The sequence below is a fragment of the Castor canadensis genome, chromosome 2 (genome assembly GCF_047511655.1).
Source record: "Castor canadensis chromosome 2, mCasCan1.hap1v2, whole genome shotgun sequence".
In the NCBI taxonomy this organism is placed as follows: Eukaryota; Metazoa; Chordata; class Mammalia; order Rodentia; family Castoridae; genus Castor; species Castor canadensis.
Genome location: NC_133387.1, coordinates 73,368,452 through 73,381,076, shown reverse-complemented (window position 1 = coordinate 73,381,076; position 12,625 = coordinate 73,368,452). Strand labels below are relative to the sequence as shown.

Here is a 12,625-nt window from a genome sequence, read left to right as displayed (position 1 = left end):
CTAAAACCCCTGCCTCAGCAGCCTCACTTTCCAGAACAGTGAATGTAAACAGTGAGTGTAAACGATTTAAAAGATTGGTGATTAAGCACAGCTACTGTCTAAAGATAGGGCAGAATCTCAGAAGTCACTTTGTCAAATTTCACTTCATGAATGAGGAAACAGAGCAATGAGAAGCTCAGGTAGTGGCTCTGGACCCACAGTATCCAGGGAAAGGGGATGGGGAACTCCCTCTCCATCACTCCACGGATGAGTCCTGTTCCTGCATATGTTTCTTTCATAGTACAGTAGTGCACAGCCCATCACCCAGGGGTCTCACTTTCTGTGGTTTCAGTGAGCTGAGGTTAAAAAATTGTTAAATGGGAAAATCTCATATTTTGAAACCACATATGGTAACATAACTTTTGTTACCATATGTTGTTATAATTATTCTTTTCTATTATTAGTTATTATTGTTAATCTCTTCCTGTAAGTAATTTATGTATCAAACTTTATTATCAATATGCATGTACTGGGGAAAAAAACATAGTATATATAGGATTTCATACTACCTATAGTTTCAGACATCTACTGGGGATGTGGAACACGTCCCCAGGGAATAAAGTAGGACTATGTATAGCCATTGGAACAAGGGTTTACAGTTCATTAGAAATGCATTTGTAGATTTTTTATTTCAATTATGCACATCAAAAGACTTACATGGTTAGTCATATCCCTAGTCTAACAGAGGCCCTGAAAGAACATTAAAGTATCAAAAATTTGTTTTGAATAATTTTTTCAAAGTCTAATTTATTAACAGTGTTATTATGACTACTGAAAATCCAAAAAAAAACAGAAAATACAATAAACCACCTCTAATTTAATTTTATTTCATGGCTTTTTCCTGATTAGAAAAGGAATTACATATTTTCATTATAATAAATTTGAAAATACAAGGACAAATGAAGAAGAAAATAGCAAACAGCCATATCCCTAGAGTCAAAGTCTTTAGAAAAATTAAACTGCAAATGGCAAATACCAGTAGGGGAAAATACATAATATCCCAAGAAATTAAAGGAATGAAAATTCAAAGAACTAACACTGGCAGCTATTAAATGTAGAAGATTCAAAAAGGTACTGTAACAACAATCCTGACAGGGCTCTGTCAGGTCAAGATGGAATACAGTGGTGTATAAGCAATTAGCATTTGGGACATACATTTAGTGCCTGGCAAGCCACAGGTGTTATAAATATTTGTTCAGTGAATAAATAGGAACAAATGTGCCAACATATATCAGGACATCTGAATATGACAATAATCTTTGACTGATAAGGCCAAATGCACACTAAGGTAGTCACTGTAGCTTTCTTAAAAGGGAAAGATTGATCACAACTAACCTTCCAACATTTGCATAATGCTTAAGTAAATGATATAGGTCTATAAGTCTATAGATTTAATTTCCACATTAATCTAAAACTATAGTAAATTCCTAAGTGTCTTGTCTGTAAGACAGGTTTCTTAGCTTGACTAAAATATATAAAATACTGGTGCATTTAATAACTTGGTATAAGATTTCATTTCACCCATTTTTTTTTTTTAGTGGTAGTGGGGTTTGAACTCGGGACTTCAAGCTTGCTAGACCAGCACTCTACCATCATTTCATTCTTTTAAAGAAATAGTTTTAACTTTTAAATTGAAGAAAACCAGTGTATTTAAAACTTTATGTTGAGACACCAGGTGAAGCACTATCATTTTTCTTCTCAAATAGATTCAAAAGTGTTACCCATCTGTCTCTTACCACAGAAGACAGGGTCAGGGTTTCCTTTGGTAATCATGCAGATGGTGAGAGAAAATAGGTGTGACTTGCTATTTTCTTAGCACCATGACTTTACTCTGATGTATCCTCTCAGGCCAGCTGTGCACAGACACACACACACACACACACACAAAGGGAAAGACTGATCACAACTAACCATCCAACGTTAGTATAATGGTTAAGTAAATGATGTAAGTCTACAGAACTACAGCTATTGAATTGCCACATTAATTTAAAACTATAGAAAGTTCCTGAGCCTGTGGCTCAGGGTGGTGGCCCTTTCCAAACACCACAAGTCACAGTACCTTTATGAGCTCTAGGGGTTCATCTCCTTCCTCCACCACGACAAGCTGGGACCTTCCTTTCCTCTCATTGTCTCTGATGCTGATGGCAACCTGGCTGGCTTTTAGACGCTCATATTTGTTGCATGAAGAACCACACCACTGGTAGATTTCCTAAAAGGAAGAGACAGATATTTTGATCTCTTATGTATGTGAAGGACATTCAGCCTTGATGTAATACTTATGGTGATTAATTAGGAAAAACCAAAAGGGTATGAAAAAGAACATAAACATTACAACACTGAGGTATACGATGTATATATCTAAATTCTATCTCACTCTTCATCCTACTGATTTGTTAGCATTTTTATAAAAATAGATATATCTTACCATTCTTCATGTATATAACCCATTAGTTACAAATTATGAAAATAAACTTATGTATAAATCTATTATAGTTCAGAAAGGTAGTTAAAAATCTGTTAAAATAATATACTATTGATAATAAAAATTGATATAACACTTTTGTAAAGCAATTTATTTGTTTATCCATTCATTCAAATCAACAAACACAAATTGTGTGTATTTAATTATGTATAACATGATGCTTTGAGATGGATATACATTATAGAATGGCTGAATCCAGCTAACTAAAATATGTAAAATAATTAAACAATCCTTATCTGAAAAAGGGTAAAAACCTTTGACCCAGTCATATCACTCACTAAGAAGCCCATTTTAATAAATTATTCATAAAGAGAAGAAAAAAAAACACATACACAAAGATTTTCATTACTATATGACTACAGTAGTGAGGCATTAGAAAAATATTAACTGTTCAACAATAGGATACAGTTATGTAAACTCTGATACACAGAAAAACTGGATACTTCATTATGAAATTATTTTAACATAAAATATAGAAAAATAAAAACTGAGCAGTTTGATGTATTATAGAGATTAAATTAGCTGTCATTTAGATTAAAATACTGTTTATTTTAGATTTGAGCACAGTGTTCAGGAAGAATATAGACACAAATGTGTTGGGAACCAAAAGCCACAGTCTCACAAGGCCACTGTGACAGCAACATTCCAACAAGGTCAGAATCTGCAGGTGCACCATGTCTCTATCACAGTGAGAAGGAACACTAAATGGCTTCCTCAACTGAAAAGAAGTTTATACTTAGTCAAGGACACTGGCAGTAAGAACGCAGGGGGGCAAAAACAGAAAGTTTGTAACTAGGTTAGAGTATTTTTGATGTTTAAGTCTCTTCCTCTTTTGTATAAAGCTTGCTGAGAAAAATTAAATTTGCCAGTTGGTCACCAGTCTTCTGGTTATGTGTCTTGTCATTCCCTTCCTGAGTGAGTCCTTTCGTGTGTCTCATCTGGTTGCTCATTCCTTCCCTGAGTCCTTTCAGGTCAAGGACCTCTGCGATCCTGGCACAAATGCAACATTAAGAGTAAATGGTCATGTTACCCATGAAATGTGGTTTAACAAAAGAAAGAAGTATGAGGCACTCCAGCTAGGTGGAGCTGTGGGAATGTGTCACCACCACTATTCGGATGGTGTAAACCAACACAAGCTTTTCTTGAGGGCAGCAATTAGATTAAGCAATTAAATGTGCTTTTAGTGTCAGGAATGTCTATGAACTTACACTACAAAAGCACCTGAATGTGGGCAACAATGAGATAAAACAAATTCTGATCAACAGAATTTGATCAGAGGAACTGCTATATAAATATTATATGAGTACTCATAGATCCCTCTTCAGGGGAAAAAAATTGAGGGAAATGTTTTAATACTGATGTGGAGGCTAAGCACCTTGGTAATCCCTGCCACTCAGGAGGCAGAGATTGGGAGGATCATGATTCAAGGCCATTCAGGGCAAAAAGTTGGTGAGACCTCATCTCAATAAATAAATCATGCTTGATGAGGTACACCTATAATCCTGGGGGGGGGGCACAGATAGGAGGATCACAGTGCAAGGTTGGCCTTGAACATAAACATGAGACCCTATCTGAAAATAACTAAAGTAAAAAAGGGCTGGGGTGGGGATGGGGCTCAACTGGTAGTGTCTGTGTAGCAAGCCCAAGACCCTAATTCAAACCCAAGTACCACCAAAAAAGAGGGAAAGAGATAGAGAAAGAAAGGAAGGAAGGTAAGAGAGGAAGGAAAGAATAGAAGGAAAGGGGAAAGGAGGGAGGAGGGGAGAGAAGGGAAGGGAAGGGAAGGGAAGGGAAGGGAAGGGAAGGAAAGAAAAGAGATAGAGAGGAAGGAAGGAAGAAAAAACTCAAGAGGACCATACTTTGTACTCCCTCTCATTTTGGAATGTGAAGTCAATATGGTTTAAAAAGTGCACTTTCCTCTCTAACTTCCTTTCTAAATCTGGGCATTGGAATACAACACTCACATGTGGAGGTCATCTGAACACCATGCCAAGGTCATTAGTTATGAAGTGTGAAAACAAACGGTTTCCAACAATTAGTCAGCATTAAAATCAATGGAGTAGGAAGGTCATTTTTTTAAATGCAGAGATGGATCCCGTCCTTTGGGCTCTCAGGTGTATTCTGGGTTACTGACAGCAACCCAGGAGATTGCAGCGTTCAACCAGCATTAAAGCCATTGCTGGTCACCCTACATGCACAGCAGGTCTTGGCACAGACTGCTTTCTCTACCTGGGTGAGGATATTTCACAAATAAAGTCTTTTCCCAACAGGTTATGTGAGAAAACAAACTTCTAATGATGATATTTTATATTGACAGCAAAGTACAGAGAATAGATTAGAAGTTAGCACTCTAGATTTCTCTGACTTATCACCTTTCATAACTGACTCACTCCACACTTAGGTAAACATCTAACAGATGACTATGTTCTTGGTTTCCTAGTCATATAAATGACTTCTCATCTACTTCAAAAATATTACAGATTTTCTATAACCAAATTTTATTAGCATCTGTAAAGCACTATGCAAACATAGTACAATATATTTAAGATGATTGGTAGATAATGACAATTTTAAAAACATGATTATTATATGTAATAAAAATTTACAATATTTTATGGATTCCAAAATATTCTATTACTTTGGATTAGAAATTTTTATGTCTGTATCAAATCACAAATAAACTCAGTTGTAGAAAATATTCCTTAGTTTCTACCTTTAAAACAGTAAAAAAGTAACAAATACTCATAAAAATAGTAAAACTTAAAAGTGAAGTTTCCCTTTGAACTCTAGATGACTCAATCACTAAATTGCTAATGAAAACTATTTGGCATGAAAATGAATTAATTTGTATTATACTTACTATTTTATTATTTTCATTTTATTTTATGCTGTCGTTTGTTTTCTTACTAGACTTATTTTTCAATGATTAGCTCAGACAATAAGCTTAATAAAATAACAACTTTAATTGTAAATTGTCCAAAGTCAGTACAATAGTCACATTAATGAAAACACCATCTGCATTTAATCTAATTTTCTATGCAAATATCTCATTCAGTGTGGTGGCAGCACACTAAAACTTGCTTTAAAAAATTTAAATAGAATTTTAACAATTCATGGAATTTATAGTTTATATTCCACCATGGACAGATGGTGTGTTTAGGACATCTCATTTTAACAGAGCTCCACAGTGTTGAAAGACGTGGGCATAGCACTATTAATAAACCATACCACCCAACACTTACTCTATTCAGAGGTAGCTGGTTAAGACACTGAACTACTCTGTGCACAGGGAAACTTTGTATTCAGTTGGCACCATGCTTGAAAAAACGTTCTCCTATAATTCACCTTACCCTGAATCTAGAGGGAGTAGGCTTTTCAAACAAATCCTGCACAGAACTAAAAGAACAAAGTCTGAATTGATGTGATAGGTTAATATTCATTGTAACAAAACATTTTTGTACAATCTAAATTATTTTATTTATAATACTTTCACAATTTAGTTGAAAATATTTTCATTGATTTAAGTATGCTAGAGACTGAAAATTGAAAGCAACATGATTTCAGAGGCAACTATTTCACCTTCTGAAATTCTAAGGCATTTAACAACTCAAGACCAAACGTCGTATTTCTTTGGCGTAAGAAAATATAAAGACTTCCTGTAAATATGGAAGTATCCATTCAATTTGGAATGAAGCCCACTTAAATTTTGCCAGAAAGTTGTTGGTGTATATGTCCAATAGAACTTCATGGACCTATAATTAACTCTTACTATACAAGTTATTAAGAAAAACACAATCACATAATTGAAGAAATAAGGACATAAAGACAACCTGTTGCTGACAATTAGTGTGGTCCACCAGCAAGTGTCAATTACAGAAACAACCATACTGGAGGAGGGGAAACCTATTATTGGTCTCAAAAACCAGTGGTTTCTAAAATTTCCTTTGAACTCTGTGGTTAAAGTTAATAAGTAAAACATCAAAGTACAGCCAAACACCATTTGCGGACAGGAAATAAGAGCAAAAATATAAGAATGCTCAATGGTGCCCCTGAAGGGAAGCAAGACTTCAGAAGCTGTGTTTAAAGCAGCACCCAAAATAGCCCATGTGGCTTCGATTTACATGTGTGGATGACTACCTTTTTGTCCTTTTTCTAAGTTATTTATTCTAAATACATCTAGTATTTCAAAAGATGAGAATGGGAGCCCAGACTTCTTCCTCTTCCTTATTTCTATTATCTTTGCTTTTACTGTGCTTGGCTTTTCCTTTGATCTAGTTAACCAAATACAGAAATTCATTAAGATATTCCTTTTGCCTGGAGGGTCTCTAGGCTCAAAAATGATAATAGTTTGTGAGATACTTCTAGGAATCTACGTTTTCATTTTGAAAGTTTAAGACATGACTTATTTAGTTTTTGGATAAACAGATGTCTACTTATAACCTATTTTGTTGCTTCCTCAGCACCTTCAATGGCATATGTATGTATGTATAGATATACATTTAAATGAAGGAAGGGTAGAAGATGAATGGTGCAATGTGCAGGAAGGCTTGAGGACCAGAAAGGAAGTAACTACATCTGAACCTTGGCAAAGCGATGATGAGAGCAGAGAAGAAAGGATAAAGCCTGCATGGTTGGCCAATAATGTCACTGGCTGTGCACTGGAGGGACAGGGAAAGGGAGACAATTTGAATAAGCCTAGTTTGGCTGCCAGGCAAGTGATGCCACTCATTGGCACCGGGTGAACAACTCTGGGAAGACAGTAGGTAACAATGTGCGCTCTGTAAAGTGTTTGGCAAACCAAAGAATGGTTACAGTCATACTTTACCTACAGCCATTTCTGCCAGCCACATACTTTGGTGACTCAACTACTCACCTGACTTATTCTCTTCCAAAAGATTCTAACATGAAGCCCCAACTGAGAATTAAAGTGGAAGCCCTAACACATTGAGTGTTGTCTCTCCTAGAGCCCACGATCATCCTCAAGTTACAGTGTGCGTGTCTCACTCCAGTATTCTCACATTCTACCCTGTCATAAACATTCCTGTATCTATCTGTTTGTGCCTCAAACCATTTACCAGCACCTAGAGGTCAAAGACTACCTGCTATTACTCGTTCTTATCCTCCATTCATTCAACCACTAAGCAACAATAACTTGCCATCTGTCTCTACATCGACTGCAGGGCACAATGTAGAGACTTAAGATTAGATTTATCTCCTCTTCTTGCCTCAATGCTCACCTCTTAGGAATCTACTGTTACGCATTACTGTGAGGCAAAGACAAATTTATCAGGAGAGATAAATTTGAAAAAACAAAAGAGAAACTGTTTATTCAGTCTTTAGTTTTAAACTTAGCATTTGCAGTCATAACAAAGACAAAACTCTGAAAACCACATAATTTTAATTTAAAAGGAACTTGACTTTGCTAGAGTAAAAGTGTTTTATTTGGAGGGTGGTGAGTGAAGATGCAGTCCAAAAAGTTGGCTTTGCAAAAACTATAATTTTTTCTAACAAAGCACATATATTGAGCTGAATTTTACTGTTCAATGACACAGTCAAACTTGTCTCAAGAGTCAACAAATAAAAATATTTTCAAATAAAAAATGAAAATTGACTTTGCATGACAAGAAGCAGAGTTCTGGCCTTAGGTGCTACTATAGATTGTAGGAAACACAGATTAGGCAAGAAAATAAAATGGTGTAAGACTAGTTTGTCTTTTTCAAACAGAAGAAGGTAGGACATTCAAAGAACTATGAAATCCACCCAGAAGCAATGAATCTTTAATAGGCTCTCAGTGCACTTCCCCTCTAATTGATTTGTCATTATTCTGGTTTGAATAAGTATCCCAAGCCCATGGTGCTATTAGGAGGTGGTGAACCTGTAAAAGGTGGGACCGAGTTAGAAGTCTTCTGGTCATAAAATAGCGCGCCCTTGAAGGGGATGCTGGGATCCCAGCCCTTCCTCTTCCTCGCTTTTTGCTTTCCAGATGCCATGGATAGCAGCTTCCTCTACAATACACTCCCCCCATGATGTACCACCTCACACAGGCCCAAAAGCAACTGCGTCAACCAGCTATGGACTGAAACCTCTGAAACTGTGAGCCAGAATAAACCTTTACTCTTTTTAAGTTGATTATCTGGGTATTTTGTTAACAACAGCCTGAAGCTGACTAACTTCGTTAGTCATATAGCATCTGTGAATGGAGAATTACAGCGGAATGGACAGTGGACAGTAGTGCAGTCAGGCCAACAGGCAGCAAGGGTGTCCCACCATTCTAGTGTGACATGAGAAAAACAAAGCAGAGTTCCTGAGAAGAGCTCGGTAGTGGCTGAAAGAACTGGAAAGAGTCTTGCACCATAATGAGGCCAAGAATAATTCTTAGTAAATGTTTTAGGAAATTAGGCCAAAGCCCAGAGCTCAGAAATGAATAGAACAGAATGGCTGTGTTAAATGAAAGTTACAGGTGAATGAAGGTAAACCAGACTCACACTTCCATTTCCAACCTTGCCCCACCCCCACCCCAGAACCAGGGGTGGATGGTTATAAGTAAGAATTACTTCAATGGTAACAAAATTCACTGCAATTAAAATACAAACTGGTGATCATCGTGTTAAGCAAAATAAGCCAGACTCAAACAAATATTGCATGTTTTCTCTCAGAAACAGAATCTACATTTTTAAAAAAAACATCAAGGTAGAAGGGGGCTATTATGGAAGAGGAAGGAGGAAAGAGAGACAAGAGAGAGTAATGAGGGGGTGAATGTAATCAACATAATTATGTGTGCATGAAAATGCCACAGGGAAATCATTATTTTGTATAATTGATATACGACAACAAAAAGGAACGGAAAAAATTCACCTTAATAGGGAAAATATTACTTTTAGTTTTAAACCTTCTGTGGAACTAGGAGTTGAAAATAGTCAGGTTGAGTTATAGACAGAAAAAGAAAATCACATCTCTGGACATAGGACTGCATGACACTGTGTGCTCTTTTGCTTGATAGACACACATTTGCTGAAACAACAAATTTGAGTGACTGTAAATTCTGCGCCTATACTAGGACCAAGGTGAGTGAGTGAGGCTAATAAGTGAATGGACAAGAAATGTGACAAATGCTGAGAGGTAAGTATCTGTAAGGTGACAAGGACGTTAAGCGTAGATCTGACACTACAGAGGTGGGACATAGGACAGGAAAAGTAGGAGAAAGAGGTCAGGGAACAAAAACAAGGCAATAGCTGAGCTAAATATTTTAGTACAAGATGATATTGGATGGTGGCTGGAAAAAGGTGTCCCAGAAGAGGAGAGTATTCTAGGCAGAGGAAGCCAAGGGCATGACAACTGGGAGGAATGTATCATCCGTGGGAAACTAAGATGGTATCAATGGTGATGAAGGAGATGGGAAGGACTGGAGATATGGCAGAGGTAGACTTGGGTAGTGATTCAACGAAAGAAAAACAAGTTGTTCAGATGACTCCTGAATTTGGAGTTTGAGGGCTCAAGTGAATGGTGGTTCTATTAACAAGATAAAGACAGTAAGAGGAGAAATGGTTCTGAAATGAAAGCGTGATGAGATCCATTGTCTAAGAGTCCCAAGACACAGATAGATAAAAATACCTAGGAGGAAATCTGAAATGCTGAAATATGAAAATAAGATTTGCCAGTGGATAGAAATTAAAACAGTGGGGATGAGTTTGTTCAGAAGAAATGTGTAAAGAAGAGAAAAAGATTTAAAGTGGGATACTTAAAAAAAAAAAAAAAAAAGGGTGCTAATGGGAGGCTGAGATCAGAAGGAGCTGGTGGTTCAAGGCCAGCTCAGGCAAATAGTTCACAAGGACCCACCTCTAAAAATAACCAGAGAAAAATGAAGTGGAGGTGTGGTTCAAGTGGTAGAGCGCCTGCTTTCCAAGTGCAAAGCCTTGAGTTCAAATCTCAGTTCCACCAAAATAATACAAATAAAAATAAATAAAAACAACAGACCACATAAAAAAGGAATGAGAAAAAGTGATATAACAGGGAAGAAGAGGAGAAAGCCAGTGGAGGAGCAATGCTGAAAACAATCACAAGGATGGGGGGGACAGTGAGGAAGGTGTCCACAGGACACAGCACAGGTCACTGGTGGCAGCAACAAAAGCAGTTTCCCAGGCATGGTGGGTGTGAAAGTCAGGAACTGTGGGTTGGTAACTTGCAAATGAGGAAGTGGCAGCTGCTTTTTCAAAGCACTGTGACTGAACAATGGGGAAGGGAATGACAAACTATGCATAGTCACGAGAGGAGGGCAAAGCTGCACAACTAACCCAACGAGTTAACAAGGAAACAGACCATGCAGTGTCAGGATTAGTAACACACCACAGGAATTCCCTGTGAAGTCAGTTCTTCACTCATGACTGACATGTGTTCCTAAAAGTTAGTCTCAGATCCTCAACCTTGAGAACACAGGCTTTTATCACTGTCATTCACATTCTGTAGTTACTGGGGCTCTGTTACATCGTTTTTTGATGTGATTGTATTTGTTAATTTATTAGTTAATTTTTACACATGCTTCATGTCTTTAAAAAGTAGTGGGAAAATAATGACTCATAAATTCACTAACATTATAATTACTTTTCTAAAGACTCAGTAAATTACAAATGGCTAAGATCTAGCAATGGCCCATACAAATTATTTCCTAATGACATACTGAAATAACAAATATAAAACATTCCTTAAAATATTCATGGTTTTCTGAACTTTCACACTGATTAAACTGATAAGTTTATAATCTCATGCCTCAGGATGAAGAGATTACCTTGTTAAACCTAGAGAATATGTATTGTAATCGAAAACCCTATAAAAGAACAAATGTTTCTAAGGCGCATAGAATATCATATTGCTAATAATGACTGCTTATCATAAAATCTGACATTCCTTAAACATTATAGAAATATGGGATTTAGGTTATATTCATAGCCATCATTTTGGCCAGCTGCCTTTCCTGGGGTGACGCATTTTTCATACCTGGGTAATAAACTAATTGCATTGGCTTCATTTTTGTGTCCCTGTAATGCAAAAGGTGATCTTTAAATAATTAGCTCAATATGTGCTATAAGAATATTATGGTTCAGAAAATTCTTGTTCCATGTCCTTCTTTGTTTATTGTGCCGTGCCCCAAAAATAAAGTTTAGAAACTTTTGGCAACATATCAACTGGTTAAAGGTTAGTAGCTCAAACACAGATCTTGTGGGTATTTGTTCGAGTGTATGTAGGAATCCAGGGCTTAATTCCTACCAGGGTATCCCACAGTAGAGGGTAGGGACTTATACACTGTGAGAGACACCTAACACAATTGTCTCTGCAACAAACACTTTCCAAAGATCTCTGTGAGACCTATGAGCAGGAGAAAGCTTGATTTATTAAAGATAATTAACTCTTTCAAATAAAGATAATTTACTATTAAATGGATGAATGCCCTTGAATACTAGGGCCCTTGAATGCCCTAGATACTTTGTCTCTTTACATGAGCATGGATTTGTAGGCCATACTCCCACAAGCTGACATTACTTATGGGAAGAGAGAATTTGTTACTAGAACCATAACCTACCTACCAGAACAACCAACTACCTGCCCTATTGTGGAAAATCAATATTGGTTCCATCAAAGAATAAATGACTTAAAGAAAACTACTACTTTCAGGAGAATTTCAGCCATCTGAGACATCATCAGATTCGGAAACAGTTGCATGACATTCTGTGAGCCCATTCTATCTCATAAATACCAAATTAGCTTGTTCAGTGAAAAGACTGTGATCTAGGACTAGAACAACCCTAGTCCTTCCCAGGGTCAAGTGGTTATCAATGTGAGCAATATGCATAACCTACCTGCAGAGACTTTGTTCCCTTTTGACACTGCAATGACAACTGCCACATCCCAGATGTGATTGTGAATCAGATCAGAATGAATCACAGTCAACTAAGGCTAGAGGTGACAGCAGAAGCTAGGGTCAGGATGTAAAAGAATGAGGAAACTAAGGCTCCAAAGGTTAATGATTTGCCCAAGGTCAAAGAATGCATATTTGGAAAGCAGAATTGGAAGCTATCCATGATAGTTAAATAGATTATTGCATTTGTATAG

General features: G+C 36.9%; 1 protein-coding gene across 2 annotated transcripts in view; it reads right to left on the bottom strand.

Moving 5' to 3' along the window:
- Positions 1–12,625, bottom strand: part of Scin (scinderin) — a 62,129-nt gene that overhangs the window by 36,117 nt on the left and 13,387 nt on the right. For both annotated transcript variants that reach the window (XM_074065051.1, XM_020159319.2), the window contains one exon: positions 2,099–2,248. In XM_074065051.1, the coding sequence (XP_073921152.1) occupies positions 2,099–2,248 (150 nt within the window). The remainder of the gene's footprint in view (positions 1–2,098; positions 2,249–12,625) is intronic.